This window comes from Pholis gunnellus, assembly GCF_910591455.1.
Source record: "Pholis gunnellus genome assembly, chromosome: 5".
In the NCBI taxonomy this organism is placed as follows: domain Eukaryota; kingdom Metazoa; phylum Chordata; class Actinopteri; order Perciformes; family Pholidae; genus Pholis; species Pholis gunnellus.
Genome location: NC_136531.1, coordinates 3,483,152 through 3,497,267, shown reverse-complemented (window position 1 = coordinate 3,497,267; position 14,116 = coordinate 3,483,152). Strand labels below are relative to the sequence as shown.

The window sequence follows — 14,116 nt, the reverse complement described above, 5'->3', positions numbered from 1 at the left end:
GTACTGTACTTAAGTACAATTTTGAGGTACTTTCATTTTCTGCTACTTTATAATTCTACTCCACTACATCTCAGACTACAAGTGCGTGCTTCAGTGACTTTGAAGGAATGTGGTTTATGTGTCCGTTTTCTTTCTGCTCTCCGTTGGCTTCTTGCCCGTCCGATTTCTAAACCTTCAGGACTAGAAAGTGGCAGGAACCTGATCCTGCAGACTCCAGAAGCTGGCCTGCATTCGTCAGGACTTCCTCCTGTTTGGTGACGAGGGGCAGATGTTGGTTATAAATAGTTATTTTTGGACCGACCGACTGCCACCACTGACGGGGATGCTCTGTTGTGATCCACTGTCGCAGCTACACCGCGGCCGCAGACGGCGTTCAGGGTCCCGCTCGGCTAAAAATAGTAGAAGTAGGTGAGATTATGGACATCAGCTCCACATTACTGTCCTGTTGTGCTCTTAACTGGAGAGGTAAACCTTTAACAGGTGGGAACACGTAATTCAGTCTTATCTAATCACACAGTATAGCACTACAGAGGGTCTTATTTAACTCTCCTAATATAGCTCAAAATATTTAAGAAATCAGAATCTGCTTTATTGGCCGTGTATGTGGACGCATACGAGGAATTTGACTCCAGTTTTTACATCACTCTCAACGTACATACACAGAATATACAAATAAATAAAAAAATATAAAAACAAAGTAGAACGGAGGTAAGTATAAACATTTAACTATGTACAATATAAACTTTAAATATATATCCAAAAGTATATATATGAACATAAAGAACAACAACAATGACAATAGAATTGAGGTAATATTGCAGTATCTCTGATTAAGTGTCCATCAGTGATGGCAGGAATTGCAGAGAATTTCCAATTCTGGTCCAGATGATGGCTCAATTTGGAGAAAATATGTAAATAAACAACACAAATAATTAGAGAATGTCCTCCAAAGAAGGACAAAACCCTCAAAACAACACATGTTAAATGTTCTGCGTGTTGTTCTAAAAGCACAAACGACATGTTTTGTCGTTTAGTTTCAGAACATGTTGGATAAAACACATCTGAAATCACATCTGGTTCAGCAAATTGCACCTTAAATGATTTACGCAGAAGGCAACTGCTGGGTGATATAATGTCTGTAAGCCACAAGTCATTTTTTTTTGTCATTAAATGTTTTTTGACCACAGTCTCCTGCCACACAGTCGGGTTGTCTTCCATTTTTTTAACTCTGTGAATCCCAACACCTCAGTGGATCTCCGCTAACAGTTGGGTAAACACAGCCGGGCTCTGCTGGCTCTGTTGCAGCTGTCCGATGGGTTGGAGGTTCCGACCGTCTTGTTTCAGAAACTTGAAGCGTGAGCGTCACTCAGCTGCTGCTGTGTGGACGTAGTGGTTGGCTTCCAGCTGAGCAGCACGAGCTCCATGCAAACATGAAATAAATCTAAAAAAAACAAAATCCTTCTTAAGCTGAGATAAGAACCATATTTATTCATGTTATTAAATCAAACAAAGTTAATTTACTGAGTCGACATGGTGATAGGACAACGGCTACACTTATTTATTTATAATTTGTTACTTTTTTGTGATTTTCAAGATATGCATTAAAAATCAACCATAAATTACAATGAATACACACGCATATACACACACATATATGCACACATACATACATATACATACAAATAATAGTAAATAAATTAAATATATATAAATTTTAAAAAGAGTAAAATAATATATATACTTTATTACTCATACTTCCAGAACACTACAGCCGACACATCAACTCCTTTCACCGCTTACACTTCAACTGATATCTAATCTACAGTCACTTCAACTCATTTCAGTGCCGATAGGACTGACTATGCAGATTTGACTCGGCGCTAAACGTGCAAATTGTCGCCTCAACTCAACATTCAGCGCTTCAATTTCAACAGCTACACTGTTCAGTCAGTGTTTTAACTTTAGTGGAGCTGCAGCAATCAAAATATGCTGTTTTCAAACTCAAGTATTGAGATTTCTTGCTTTTCTCTGTTTAATATCATATTAAACTGAAGATCTTCGGGTTTTGGACTCACAAAACAAGATATTTAAAGACGTCAATATGGACTTTGAGAAACTGGGATGGATATTTTCTTTACTATTTGGTGACATTTTATACACCAAAGAATTATCTAGAAAATAAATAATCTGATAGAACTGTGAACAGACATCTCTGTCATTCAGTAAATGCAAACTATTTGTTTCCCAAAGTAATACAAAGCAAGGGAGGAAATTAGAATAGGCCTAGTTATTAGTTTTGTTTATAGTTGTATGTTTGCATGTAAGCTATATATGTCACCTTTACATCAAGGACCAAGACTTAATTGTAACATCCGAGACATTTCCTTTTTTTATTTTAAGTTGTGTGTAATTCATGTCTAAGAAACTGAACAAAAAAACATTTTTAAGTTAAAAAACTAAAAAAATAAGCTTTGAATGGGAGCGTGTACTTTCTGTATGTACACTGTGTGGTTTGAGTAGTAGTAGTAGTAGTGGTAGTAGTGGTAGTAGTAGTAGTAGTAGTAGTAGTAGTAGTAGTAGTAGTAGTAGTAGTAGTGGTAGTAGTAGTAGTAGTAGTAGGTAGTAGTGGTAGTAGTAGTAGTAGCAGCAGTAGCAGCAGTAGTAGTCCTCAACACGCGCCACTAACGGTCGGTGAGTCGGTCTAGTCTCGCTCCATACACGGGCTCGAGCGCTCCGAGGCAGTCTCGCGGGGGCTTTTCTCTCCATATATGGCCCTCCCGGCGCGCGAGCCTCTCTCTGTGTGTATGCATGCGGCCGACCAAATATGGACGAGGTGGCCGGTTGAATTCCAGTCGAATACTCGGACATTCCTAACGGCTGTCTGGGGTGGTATGGAGGAGTGTATATAAGGACCGCTGGTCGCTGCCGGTCACACCTTTTTAACTGGAACAAGCAGCAGCGGTTAAAGTTTCCTCACTTGACAGCCGGAGACAAGCAGAGGTAAGCGGCTTGGAGGAGCGGGTGCACCGGGGTGCGCTGGTACGGTTGTAGAGAGAGGGAGAGATTTGGTAGCCGGCTTCTGTTCACCTTCAGCGGTTAGAAAAAGCATTTTATTTTGTTATGACAGGAAAACTTCCTGTCAGGGAGCCAGCCCTGCTGCGTTCAGGTGCTGTCGGGAAATCTAGTGTTTTTACGTTAGAATGCCACAAGAAACTGGACAAATGGGAATTTTCTAAATAATGTAATGTTTAACAGTTAGTGTACAGTGTGAGCCATTCTAAAAGGGTAGTGAAACGTTTTCAGATTCAACAGATAATATTTACATTTTTAAATCTAAAATAGTCTAAAATACTTTTTTCTCTTGTGTTCTTTCACACAGACTTAAACTATATACAATACAACAATTATTCTGTCTGTATATATAATATTTTAGTTAATGTGGATTTTTTACTTATTTAATATTCTTTACTGTTTTATTACTTATTTATAATACTATGTCTTTTGTTTGCACTATACTCTATGCTGCTGTAATCCTGTAAATGTCCCCACTTATAAAGGATTATCTTATCTTATCTTATCTAATTTGGCAACATCAAATTATTCCAAGAGACATGCATGAGGGCGTCCCCGCTATATTCTCTATCTTAAGGGGTTCTTGGCTGAAAACAAAAATCGAGAATATCTGGTGTAATCAATCAGGGTAACAATTGTGTTGTATAACACTGAACTTGTTTTTGTTTTTACATATTCCTAACAAAGAAAACTTAGATGAACGACATCAGCTTAATGTTCAGATGTAGGACTTTATGTGGAGCACTTGAAGGCATCATTATACTAAATGAGGGTGTTTCTGTTTACTACCTTCAAGCTGAGTAAACTGTTGTCAGCTCGTGTTTAATGAGACGCAGAACCCAGACACTGCAGGACGGAGTGAGGATATTTAAGACTTGAGTTGTAGTCATTATCCTTTTATTATTCATACAGTTTAAATAGAGCTGGGAGTGTTTCATAGGAGGAAATCAAAAGGAATAGGATATATTTGTTGGCCAGCTGTTGATTATCATACTCCACTCTAAAACTAAAACACATGTCACACATTCAAACACATTGAATTAGTTGTTAAATCTCCATGTCAGACAAATAGCCAGTATAAATGAATGTTGTTCTCAGTGTATCTGCTGTAATGACACTCACCGGCCTCCTGACCTTCCTCCTCCAGAACCCGCAGACATGTGTGACGACGAAGAGACCACCGCCCTCGTGTGCGACAACGGCTCCGGCCTGGTGAAGGCTGGCTTCGCCGGAGACGACGCCCCCAGGGCGGTGTTCCCCTCCATCGTGGGCCGGCCCCGTCACCAGGTACACAAAGAGCATCTTGTCCCATGATGTCTATGATACCATAGACCTCCTGGTTTTAAGCTGCGTTTAAAAGTTATTTTTCACTGAGTCAAACAGCTCCAGTTGTTGACCAGCTTTTAAGAAAAAAAAAAAAATGTTTTGAAGACTTTCTCCAAGGAGGGTTAAATCACCTTTGGTTTGGTGCTTGGTTTAAAGTCTGCCATGCACATTCTAACTCCCAAGTGGAAGCAACCAAATGATGATTATACTAAAGACTCAACTAGGAAACACAAAGTGACTTTTATTTACTTTCTTTAGTTTCTTCTTTTAAAGTTTAATACATAAAGAACACATGTATACTTGTCTTAATAGAAATCTGACCTTGGCTTGGTACATTACATCATCAGAATCAGGTTTATCACAAGTCACACACAAGAAATGTGCCTTTGTATTTTAAGAGAAGAGAGTACATAGAAGTTTAAAATAAAAAAACTATGTTAAAAACAATTTCAAGCTTTGCTTTAATCTTAAATCCTGAAAAGAAAATTGCATGTTAAAGTCTTGAAGCACAGGCATGTACGTGTTAAAGCAAAAAAATGCTCTCAGTGTTGTTCATATCAGGGAAAATAGCTGAAAAAGTTCTTGGAGTAAAGCCCTGTAAACTGGAGTAGAGCTGTAGAGGATTAATATAATGGCGGTGGACTTAAAGTAACCTTGAAGTCATAAAACATCCTCCTCCCTTCAGGGCGTGATGGTCGGTATGGGTCAGAAGGACTCCTACGTGGGCGACGAGGCCCAGAGCAAGAGGGGCATCCTGACCCTGAAGTACCCCATCGAGCACGGCATCATCACCAACTGGGACGACATGGAGAAGATCTGGCACCACACCTTCTACAACGAGCTGCGCGTGGCCCCCGAGGAGCACCCCACCCTGCTGACGGAGGCCCCGCTCAACCCAAAGGCCAACAGGGAGAAGATGACCCAGATCATGTTCGAGACCTTCAACGTGCCCGCCATGTACGTGGCCATCCAGGCCGTGCTGTCCCTCTACGCCTCCGGCCGTACCACCGGTGAGTCTGCCGCCTCCGTGTGTTCAACAGGTCAAGGATTATAACTTCTTGAGCGGTATCTTTAGATAGAGATGCATTTAGAACCACATATCTACTCCTTAAATAATATCTGGTTGTATTTGGAAAATGTGGACAAAAGAACACTTTTCCGAGACAGTCATAAGTACACATAGTGAAATGGGCATTCCTTTAAAAGCCCAGTGTTCATTTTTAAATAAAGTGTTTGACCGATCAACATTGGATTTACACGATTTGTGCATCAATTTGATTTAGTTTCTTGATGGTTCAGTTATTTAATTCACTGAATTTGCCAAAAAAAACAGACATTTCATTATGTTTGTTTAACTGTTCATCAATTAAATTGACAGAAAATGCACGATAGAATTTGTTCTGCAAAATGTCAGAAATAAGTTACCTGAGCCAAACACACTGTCTTTAAACTACAAGCAGCCAAAGTCTGTGAAATATGAATTTAGTTTCAATTATATGAAACAGAAACAAGTGAAATGTTTACTATTTTTACTCTACATATGATGACAATTAATAATTAAAAATGAAACCCTCACTTGTTGACCAGAATGACTATACTCTATACTCTAACTATAGAGCACTTAATGGATTAGTAGATTAATAGACAATTTAAAGTATTTTAACTATTAGTCAAGCAATTAGTCAGTTTCAGCTTCTCTTATCTTGTCTTATATTGCTTTTCTCCGTTTAATATCATTATATAATCAGGAATTATTAGTTGAAATACTAACTAACTATAGAAGTAAATCAGTGAAATAAACCAACTTTATAGCCGGTGACACCTGATCTAGACATCAGGGCAGAAATGTTGTGTTGCAGTCTTAAATAATGTATTGAACAAGAAGTTGTAATTGAGAGTATTGTCGTGTTTCTGCTCTCAGGTATCGTGCTGGACTCTGGTGATGGTGTGACCCACAACGTACCCATCTATGAGGGCTACGCTCTGCCTCACGCCATCATGCGTCTGGACCTGGCTGGTCGCGATCTGACCGACTACCTCATGAAGATCCTGACGGAGCGCGGCTACTCCTTCGTCACGACCGGTAAACGCTTTCACGTCAACACAAAACACGTCAATTCAATTTGATTTTAAGACCTAAACTCCAGAAGCACGTTAGCTGTAGACATGAACCCTTTTCCTCCAGTTACTTTGACAAAAATATGTTTGAGAGATTTGAAAGTTTCTGATTTAAAGATTACAATCTTCATATACATACAGGTACATACAGTACATGACATTTTGGCCCTTGCATTCAACCCATCCTAAGCATTAAGAGCAGTGTGCTGCTGTAAAGCGCCCGTAGAGCAACTTGGGGTTCAGTGTCTTTTACGAAGACACTTCATCATGTGGACATGGAGGACCTGGGATCGAACCGCCTACCTTGTGATTAAAGGATGCTGTATCCACTGAGCCACAGCCGCCCGCTTACAAAGTCTGATATTTCCTCCTCGTTTCCAGCTGAGCGTGAGATCGTGCGCGACATCAAGGAGAAGCTTTGCTACGTGGCTCTGGACTTTGAGAACGAGATGGCCACCGCCGCCTCCTCCTCCTCCCTGGAGAAGAGCTACGAGCTGCCCGACGGTCAGGTCATCACCATCGGCAACGAGCGTTTCCGCTGCCCCGAAACCCTCTTCCAGCCCTCATTCATCGGTGTGTAGAACTGCATCCTGGCATGATGAGTGAAGACATCCACAGCAGCAGCTTTCCGCTCCGAAATCTTGTCATTTTCTGAACCTGAATCTCTCTGTCGCAGGTATGGAGTCCGCCGGTATCCATGAAACCGCCTACAACAGCATCATGAAGTGCGATATTGACATCCGTAAGGACCTGTACGCCAACAACGTGCTGTCCGGCGGCACCACCATGTACCCGGGTATCGCTGACCGCATGCAGAAAGAAATCACGGCTCTGGCTCCCAGCACCATGAAGATCAAGGTAAGCAACTCTACGTCACCCTCGACTGAATCGTACATCCACTAAATGACCAAAAGTATGTGGACACCTGAAAATTACACTCATAAGTGATAGTTCAACATCTAATTCTAAAACCAGGGGTATTAATCTGCTGCTGTAACAGCCTCAACTCTTCCTCTGGGAAAACTTCCCACATGATTTTGACTCCCATTCAGCCACAAGAGCATCAGCGAAGTCCAACACTGATGTTAAGTGATGAGGCCAACAGAAGTCTTTCCATTATAAGAGTTTTGGTTCATTACAAAAGGGCTCTGTACCGACCAATCAACACCAAACAGGGGATGTCCACATAGCCATATAGTGAAGCAGGTGGGATTTAGAATTGTAGGAAGCCGGTACTTAGTTAATGAAGAGAAGTACAAAAAGCTACAGTATCTTAATATAATCAAAAACATTTTAAACCACGGTTGTAGCTAAGCGTCGTCTTCATTTCTGATGAATTGTTTAGTCTTTAAAATGTCAAATAGAGAAAAACGTTCTCTGTGACTTCTTCAAAGTATTTGTTTTATCCGATCAATGGTCCAAAACTCAAAGATAATCAATTTACAATTATATAAAACAGGAAATAAAATCAAAAAAATAAGTTGGAAGCTGAGAATATTTGTCATTGTTTTGCTTGATAAATTACCTAAATGATTACTTGATTTTAAAAGTCATTGCCAGTACATTTTTCTGGCTACGGATCAGTTACTGGACTAATTATTTCAGCTGAAACTCAACTGATGTTCATTCTTCACCTTCAAGACAAACTATTCTCCCCTCAAGTCCATTTTGTGGCTGTTGTGGAACTTTTGAGACCGGAGTTCATTTTGAAAGTTCATTTTCTTAAAGCTAGCCTGGACTAGAAGTTCTTAGTGTGCTCTACAATTCCATTGCTGATGAAAACATATTATCCTTACCTTGACCTTGTGTATATTTGGGATATTGTATATTTACACTTTCTCCTACTTTGTACTGCAACTGCTGCACAACACTTTCCCTGAAGGATAACTGAAGTTTCATGTCATCTTAAAATCAAACTGGAGAGCAGCTCTTAAATGAACCTTGCAGTGAAACTATTTTGTCTTTTATAGTAAATGATAAATATGGTCTGCTGTGTTTCTTGCTTTGTTACCTTTTTCAAACAGCCAGTGGAAGTGTCTAAGGAATTAGTTTTAAAAGCTAAGAATATATCGGCTGACTGAGTGATAACTGAGTCAGTGGTGTCATCCTGTCATGATTATCATAAGTGCTATCAGGCAATAAAAAATAAATGATTTCCTTCTCTTCTGCAGATCATCGCCCCTCCTGAGCGTAAGTACTCCGTCTGGATCGGCGGCTCCATCCTGGCCTCCCTCTCCACCTTCCAGCAGATGTGGATCAGCAAGCAGGAGTACGACGAGGCCGGTCCCAGCATCGTCCACCGCAAGTGCTTCTAAGACCACCTCAGGATCCAGAGCAATGAGACGCTGCCATCCCAGGACTCTTTAAAACAACATCGCCTAACCTGTACATATGTTATTTATTCCTTCTGTTATGTATGTGATGTTTTTTTTTTTTTATGTGAATGATGTCCGGTGTGTATGTGAAAGATTCGAAGGTACGACACACTTCAACTCGGACCAAAAAAGAAACGAGACAATGATATAAATAAAGTTCAATTATTTTCAAGTACGACTGCTGTGTGCTGTTTCTGGTTCTCAACACGTTGGATGTTTGTTAGACTTTTTAAAAACAACACAAAATATAATATACATACTATAGTGTAAAGCATGGAGGATAAAATATAGGTGAATGTATGTGTGGAGATTTTTCTATAAACAATGATTCTAAACTGTCCGTTTTTAATCCAATGAATATAAAATATATATATATATCCAAAATTAAAAAGAAGTATTAGTGAAATAGCCAGAGTCAACAACCAATAAACATAAAGTTTAAAATAGAAACCGTGCATCAAGTGAGAGTTGTGTGTGTTTACTGTATATAGAGAGATGTTTCGGAGTTTTGTTTGTTTTATACACCCTGGCTCTTATAAAGATGACATTCAGTTTCAGTTCATTTATACTTGGAATGAAAAAATTTAGCTTTTCTTCTGTGCAAAGAATAACATTGTCTGTGATATACAGTATAATATCATAGTGTTGAACATGAAATACATATACAAGGGTATAGATATGGAGAAGAAAAACGGTATGTTAATGTTTAAATAGTTATTATGCTTCGTTGTAATAGTATATATTGTATCAATTATATTATACAAGTACAACTGTTACGGTCACCACATACGTTTGTATCTACATCTGGAACTAAATGTTCACAAATGCTTGTTGGTGCTACTCGGACCTTTTATTAACGCACAACAGTCCGTCTCGGTATATCTTCCGGAGTTTGTCTGGAGGAAACGTTTCTGTGGTTTAGTGAAAATGTCTAAAGTTCAAATGCTGAGATGTTTAGTCAACCAGCGACTAACTGCGGCTGCTGAAGAGATATTTGGTGTGTTTGAAAGAACGATAGCAGAGTACGAGGAGGAACGTTCTGCTTTAAAAGAGCAGAACGAGAGACAACGGAAACTACTGGACGCTGTTTTCAACCCTCAGCTTCGGCTACACGGAGCAGGTTGGTTCGCTTTATTTATTAGGGCCCGAGCACTGACGGGACCTATTGTTCTTCGAGTGTTTATTATTATTATCGTACGTGTTTCAAGGCGAAAGGGAGGTGCTTGGGATACTGGTAATATTTTGAACTTTGGCACGCAAGGCAGTCCTGGCGAAAACTGCAGTCTGATTGGGGTGTCCAGCTGCGGTGTGACATATTGGCTCGGTAGCGCCCCCTATTGAGTAGCCCCAACATTGGGTTTCACCTAGCTGTATGAAATGCGGTAGGTATGTGTAACAAGATTGCACGTACAAAGAAATCCACTTGGAGTTATTAGGCTCGTTCGACATAAACCAGGCGTGCGCAGAATCGATCACCTGCGATCGGCGCACAATGCATGCCGGGTAGATTTGCGTCCGACTTGCTCTGACGTCATGAAAACGTGGGCAACGATAATCTTACGAAAGCGAGGCGGCCGCAAATTGTAGAGCCAAGCGCTGCTGAATTGCTCTCCACCGACTGCGTGACCCCAGGGCATGATGGGACTTACGCTGACGACGAAGCTTGCAGAAATGAAACGCTAAGCTGGCAAGTGACTGTTCAGTTAAGGTCCCGTGGACAGTAAGACACAAGAAAGCACTTTTTAGGGAAAGCAATGTGTACTAGCTGGATGCTACTACCTACTAAAGCTCTTATTGATGTGTCAGTGTTATGAATGCCTGTCAACCAGAGTATATTTATACATGTTTATTCTTTTAATCAAACTATTGTCTCTTGTTCATTTATGTCATTTAAGGTATACTCTATGCTTTGGAATTCTCATTGTTAATTTAAATACATTTTCTCACTTTTTCATGTATACACTGAGATTTCACAAAATGTTTGGTCATGGAAATTTAGTTTAAAGTTATTGAAAAGTCATGGAAATCCATTGGTCAAAATGTTTATGAACCCTGTTTCATGTGAGATGATGGCCATATCATTGCCTTCCAATGGGTAGAGGACGTCAGGCCAGAGAGAGTGGAATTGCATCAGACTCCTGTGCAGTGCTAACGAGTTTGAAATTGTGCCACTCCAGAAGCAGAGAGCATATACTGTTTGAAATACTACAATCACTTTTAAGAATCCAGATAAAGCAGCAAAAAGGGCTTTGAAGAGTGGGAGAAATAATATTAATGTAAATATAAGTAAGTCAGAAGCTTAAGTGGTGATTAAGGGACAAATCAAAAAGATATGGCAGAATGAATGTAATAAATGGAGTAAAGGAAGATCCATCCATCTATCCATTTTACTCCGTTTTTCCGGGGTCGGGTCGCGGTGGCAGCAGGCTAAGAAGGCTAACCCAGACTTCCCTCTCGCCCGCAACATTTTCCAGCTCATTCTGGGGGATACCGAGGCGTTCCCAGGCCAGCTAGGAGATACAATCCCTCCAGCGTATTCTGGGTCTTCCCCGGGCTCTCCTCGCAGTTGGACGTGCCCGGAAAACCTCAAGTGGGAGGCGTCCAGGAGGCATCCTAATTAGATGCCCGAATCGCCTCAGCTGACTCCTTTCGACGCAAAGGAGTAGCGGCTCGACTCCAAGTTCCCCCTGATGTCCGAAATCCACCAATTTCCGGCAGAGCACCATGGCCTCAGATTTGGAGGTGCTAACTCTCATCCCCACAGCTTCACACTCGGCTGCAAACCGCCCCAGTGAATGCTGGAGGTCACGATCCGAGGAGGCAAACGGGACCACATCATCTGCAAACAGCAGAGAGGCGATCCCGAGACCCACGAACCTGACGTTCTCCACCCCCCGGCTGCGCCTAGATATCCTGTCCATGAACGTCATGAACAGGACCGGTGACGAAGGGATATCTGTTTAAAAATAAACCATTGTTTGGGAGTGCAGGATCTAGAGGACGAAATAGAAAAGAGGAGAGAATTATGACAAGACTAAGGAATGGCCATACTGGTCTTAACAGTTCCTTCTATGTTATTGGAAAGCATAATACTGGAAAAATGAGGAAGAAGAAACTGTGGACCATGTTTTGTTGTCCTGTCAGCAAGAGATGTTTTGAAAAAAGGTCTACGAGGGATTGAAGAAGAGAATGTACTCAAGAAAAGCTTTAGTGACAAATGTTGGAAACTTTTTCTGGAATGTTTAGAGTCGACCAGACTAATGAATAGAATGTGAGAACACATTTTTTTTTTTTATATATATGTATATAGATATTTATATATATATGTTTATTTACATATCTTTCTTTAAAAAAAAAAAAAAAAGTAAAGTGTATGTACAGGAGACTATTTGTTCAATACTAATATTTCTTTGTAACGTCTCTGTGTGTGTTTACTGTTTCCTGCAGACGTCCAGCAGCTGTTGGTGGTTCAAGAAGAGGTTCCCCCTGAGCAGCAGGAAGGGAGCTCCAGTCTGGACCAGGAGGACCCAGAGCCCCCACACATTAAAGAGGAACAGGAGGACCCAGAGCCCCCACACATTAAAGAGGAACAGGAGGAACTCTGCACCAGTCAGGAGGGAGAGCAGCTTCAAGGTCTGGAGGAAGCTGATGTCAAGTTCTCATTCACTCCTGTGAAGAGTGAAGATGATGAAGAGGAAGCTCAGTCCTCACAGCTTCATCAAAGACAAACTGAACAGATGGAAACAGATGCTGATGGAGAGGACTGTGAAGAACCAGAACCAGACAGGAACTCAGATCCAGATATACATCCAGAACCAGATACTGATGACAAGACTGGAGACTTTTCTGACACTGATGACAGTGGTGATTGGAAGGAGACCAGAGAACCTCAGTCAGGTTTAAACTCTTTGAAACCTGATGAAGTCCATGTCAGTGATTCAAGATGTAGTGCTGGTGAGAAACTATTTATATGCTCCGAGTGTGGGAAAACAACTGGCAAGAGTGGAAATCTGAAGACACACATGAGAATCCACACAGGAGAGAAACCTTACAGCTGCTCCGTTTGTAAGGAATCTTTTAAGCAGTGTTCAACTTTAAAGAGACACATGAGAATCCACACAGGAGAGAAACCTTACAGCTGCTCAGTTTGTAAGGAATCTTTTAAGCAGGGTTCAACTTTAAAGAGACACATGAGAATCCACACAGGAGAGAAACCTTTCAGCTGCTTAGTTTGTAAGGAATCTTTTAAGCAGCGTTCACATTTACAGACACACATGAGAATCCACACAGGAGAGAAATCTTTCAGCTGCTCAGTTTGCAAGAAATCTTTTAAGCAGGGTTCACATTTACAGAAACACAAGAGAATCCACACAGGAGAGAAACCTTTCAGCTGCTCAGTTTGCAAGAAATCTTTTAACCAGCGTTCACCTTTAAAGATACACATGAGAATCCACACTGGAGAGAAACCTTTCAGCTGCTCAGTGTGTGATAAAAGATTTCGGCACAAGTCGGCTCTGAAGTTACACATAATTACTCATACAAGAGACAACCAGCTTTAGTGGTTCTGTTTGTATACAAAAGGTAAATCTGAAACACCACATGGCACATAACGCAGGGGAAGAAATATGGTGCTTTTTTCCTATCTTTATTCAAAAGCATGTTTTAATTTGAGAGCATCGCTTATTGATTCCATGTTCAGATTTTGAATAGTTTCCCTCAAAACCCTGTCCTCACACACAATTACCCTGTCCTCACACAATTAGCCCCCGCTTACGATTAGTGACACAATAAACCTTGATTGCTCTGATATCCATGTTTTGTTTAAGGTGATGCCTCCTTACGTTGGCAGGGATTTTAGTACTGTCTTTAGTTTGAGCCAGTAGACTAATTTTGGTTTTCTAGAGGGGTCCCGGGCATGCTCACCTGGAAGAAAATGTTGTTTTGAACTGTTGCACCCTTGTTGCCATATTGAGAGCCGTGTGGAGGGGAGGCAATCCTTCAATCATAAATATGTTCTGAGTTTGTAATTCAGCACATAACAAAAGTTTTAAGAAACACATGAGAATCCACTCAGGTGAGAAAACTTTTAGCTGCTCAGTTTGTGATAAAAGATTTATGCGCAACGCAGCTCTAAAGGTAAACATGAAAACTCACACAGGAAAGAATCACTTTGGTGGGCCCATAGGGCGGCGGCTCAATGTAGATTTTTCGGGCTGTTCCTGGTC

The 14,116-nt window shown here is 40.8% G+C and overlaps 2 protein-coding genes across 2 annotated transcripts; both read left to right on the top strand.

Moving 5' to 3' along the window:
• The first annotated feature begins 2,865 nt into the window (after positions 1–2,865).
• Positions 2,866–9,063, top strand: acta1a (actin alpha 1, skeletal muscle a). Its single transcript, XM_079160326.1, has 7 exons — positions 2,866–3,000; positions 4,220–4,359; positions 5,084–5,408; positions 6,320–6,481; positions 6,898–7,089; positions 7,193–7,374; positions 8,688–9,063. The coding sequence occupies exons 2-7, from the start codon at positions 4,231–4,233 to the stop codon at positions 8,829–8,831; spliced, it is 1,134 nt and encodes a 377-aa protein (XP_079016452.1). The 5' UTR covers positions 2,866–3,000; positions 4,220–4,230; the 3' UTR covers positions 8,832–9,063.
• Positions 8,963–13,690, top strand: LOC306696297 (uncharacterized protein; the record flags this gene model as incomplete). The annotated part of the gene is made up of 2 exons (XM_079159879.1): positions 8,963–8,992; positions 12,413–13,690. 2 exons carry the CDS (start codon positions 8,963–8,965, stop codon positions 13,448–13,450), a joined length of 1,068 nt encoding a protein of 355 aa, XP_079016005.1. The 3' UTR covers positions 13,451–13,690.
• Between the last annotated feature and the right edge of the window lie 426 nt (positions 13,691–14,116).

Coding starts and splice junctions, on each gene's coding strand:
- acta1a (XM_079160326.1), top strand. CDS start 4,231: ATGTGTGACGACGAAGAGACCACCGCCCTCGTGTGCGACAACGGCTCC. Junction 7,090..7,192: donor CTTCCAGCCCTCATTCATCG/GTGTGTAGAACT, acceptor TCTCTGTCGCAG/GTATGGAGTCCGCCGGTATC. Junction 7,375..8,687: donor CCAGCACCATGAAGATCAAG/GTAAGCAACTCT, acceptor TCTCTTCTGCAG/ATCATCGCCCCTCCTGAGCG.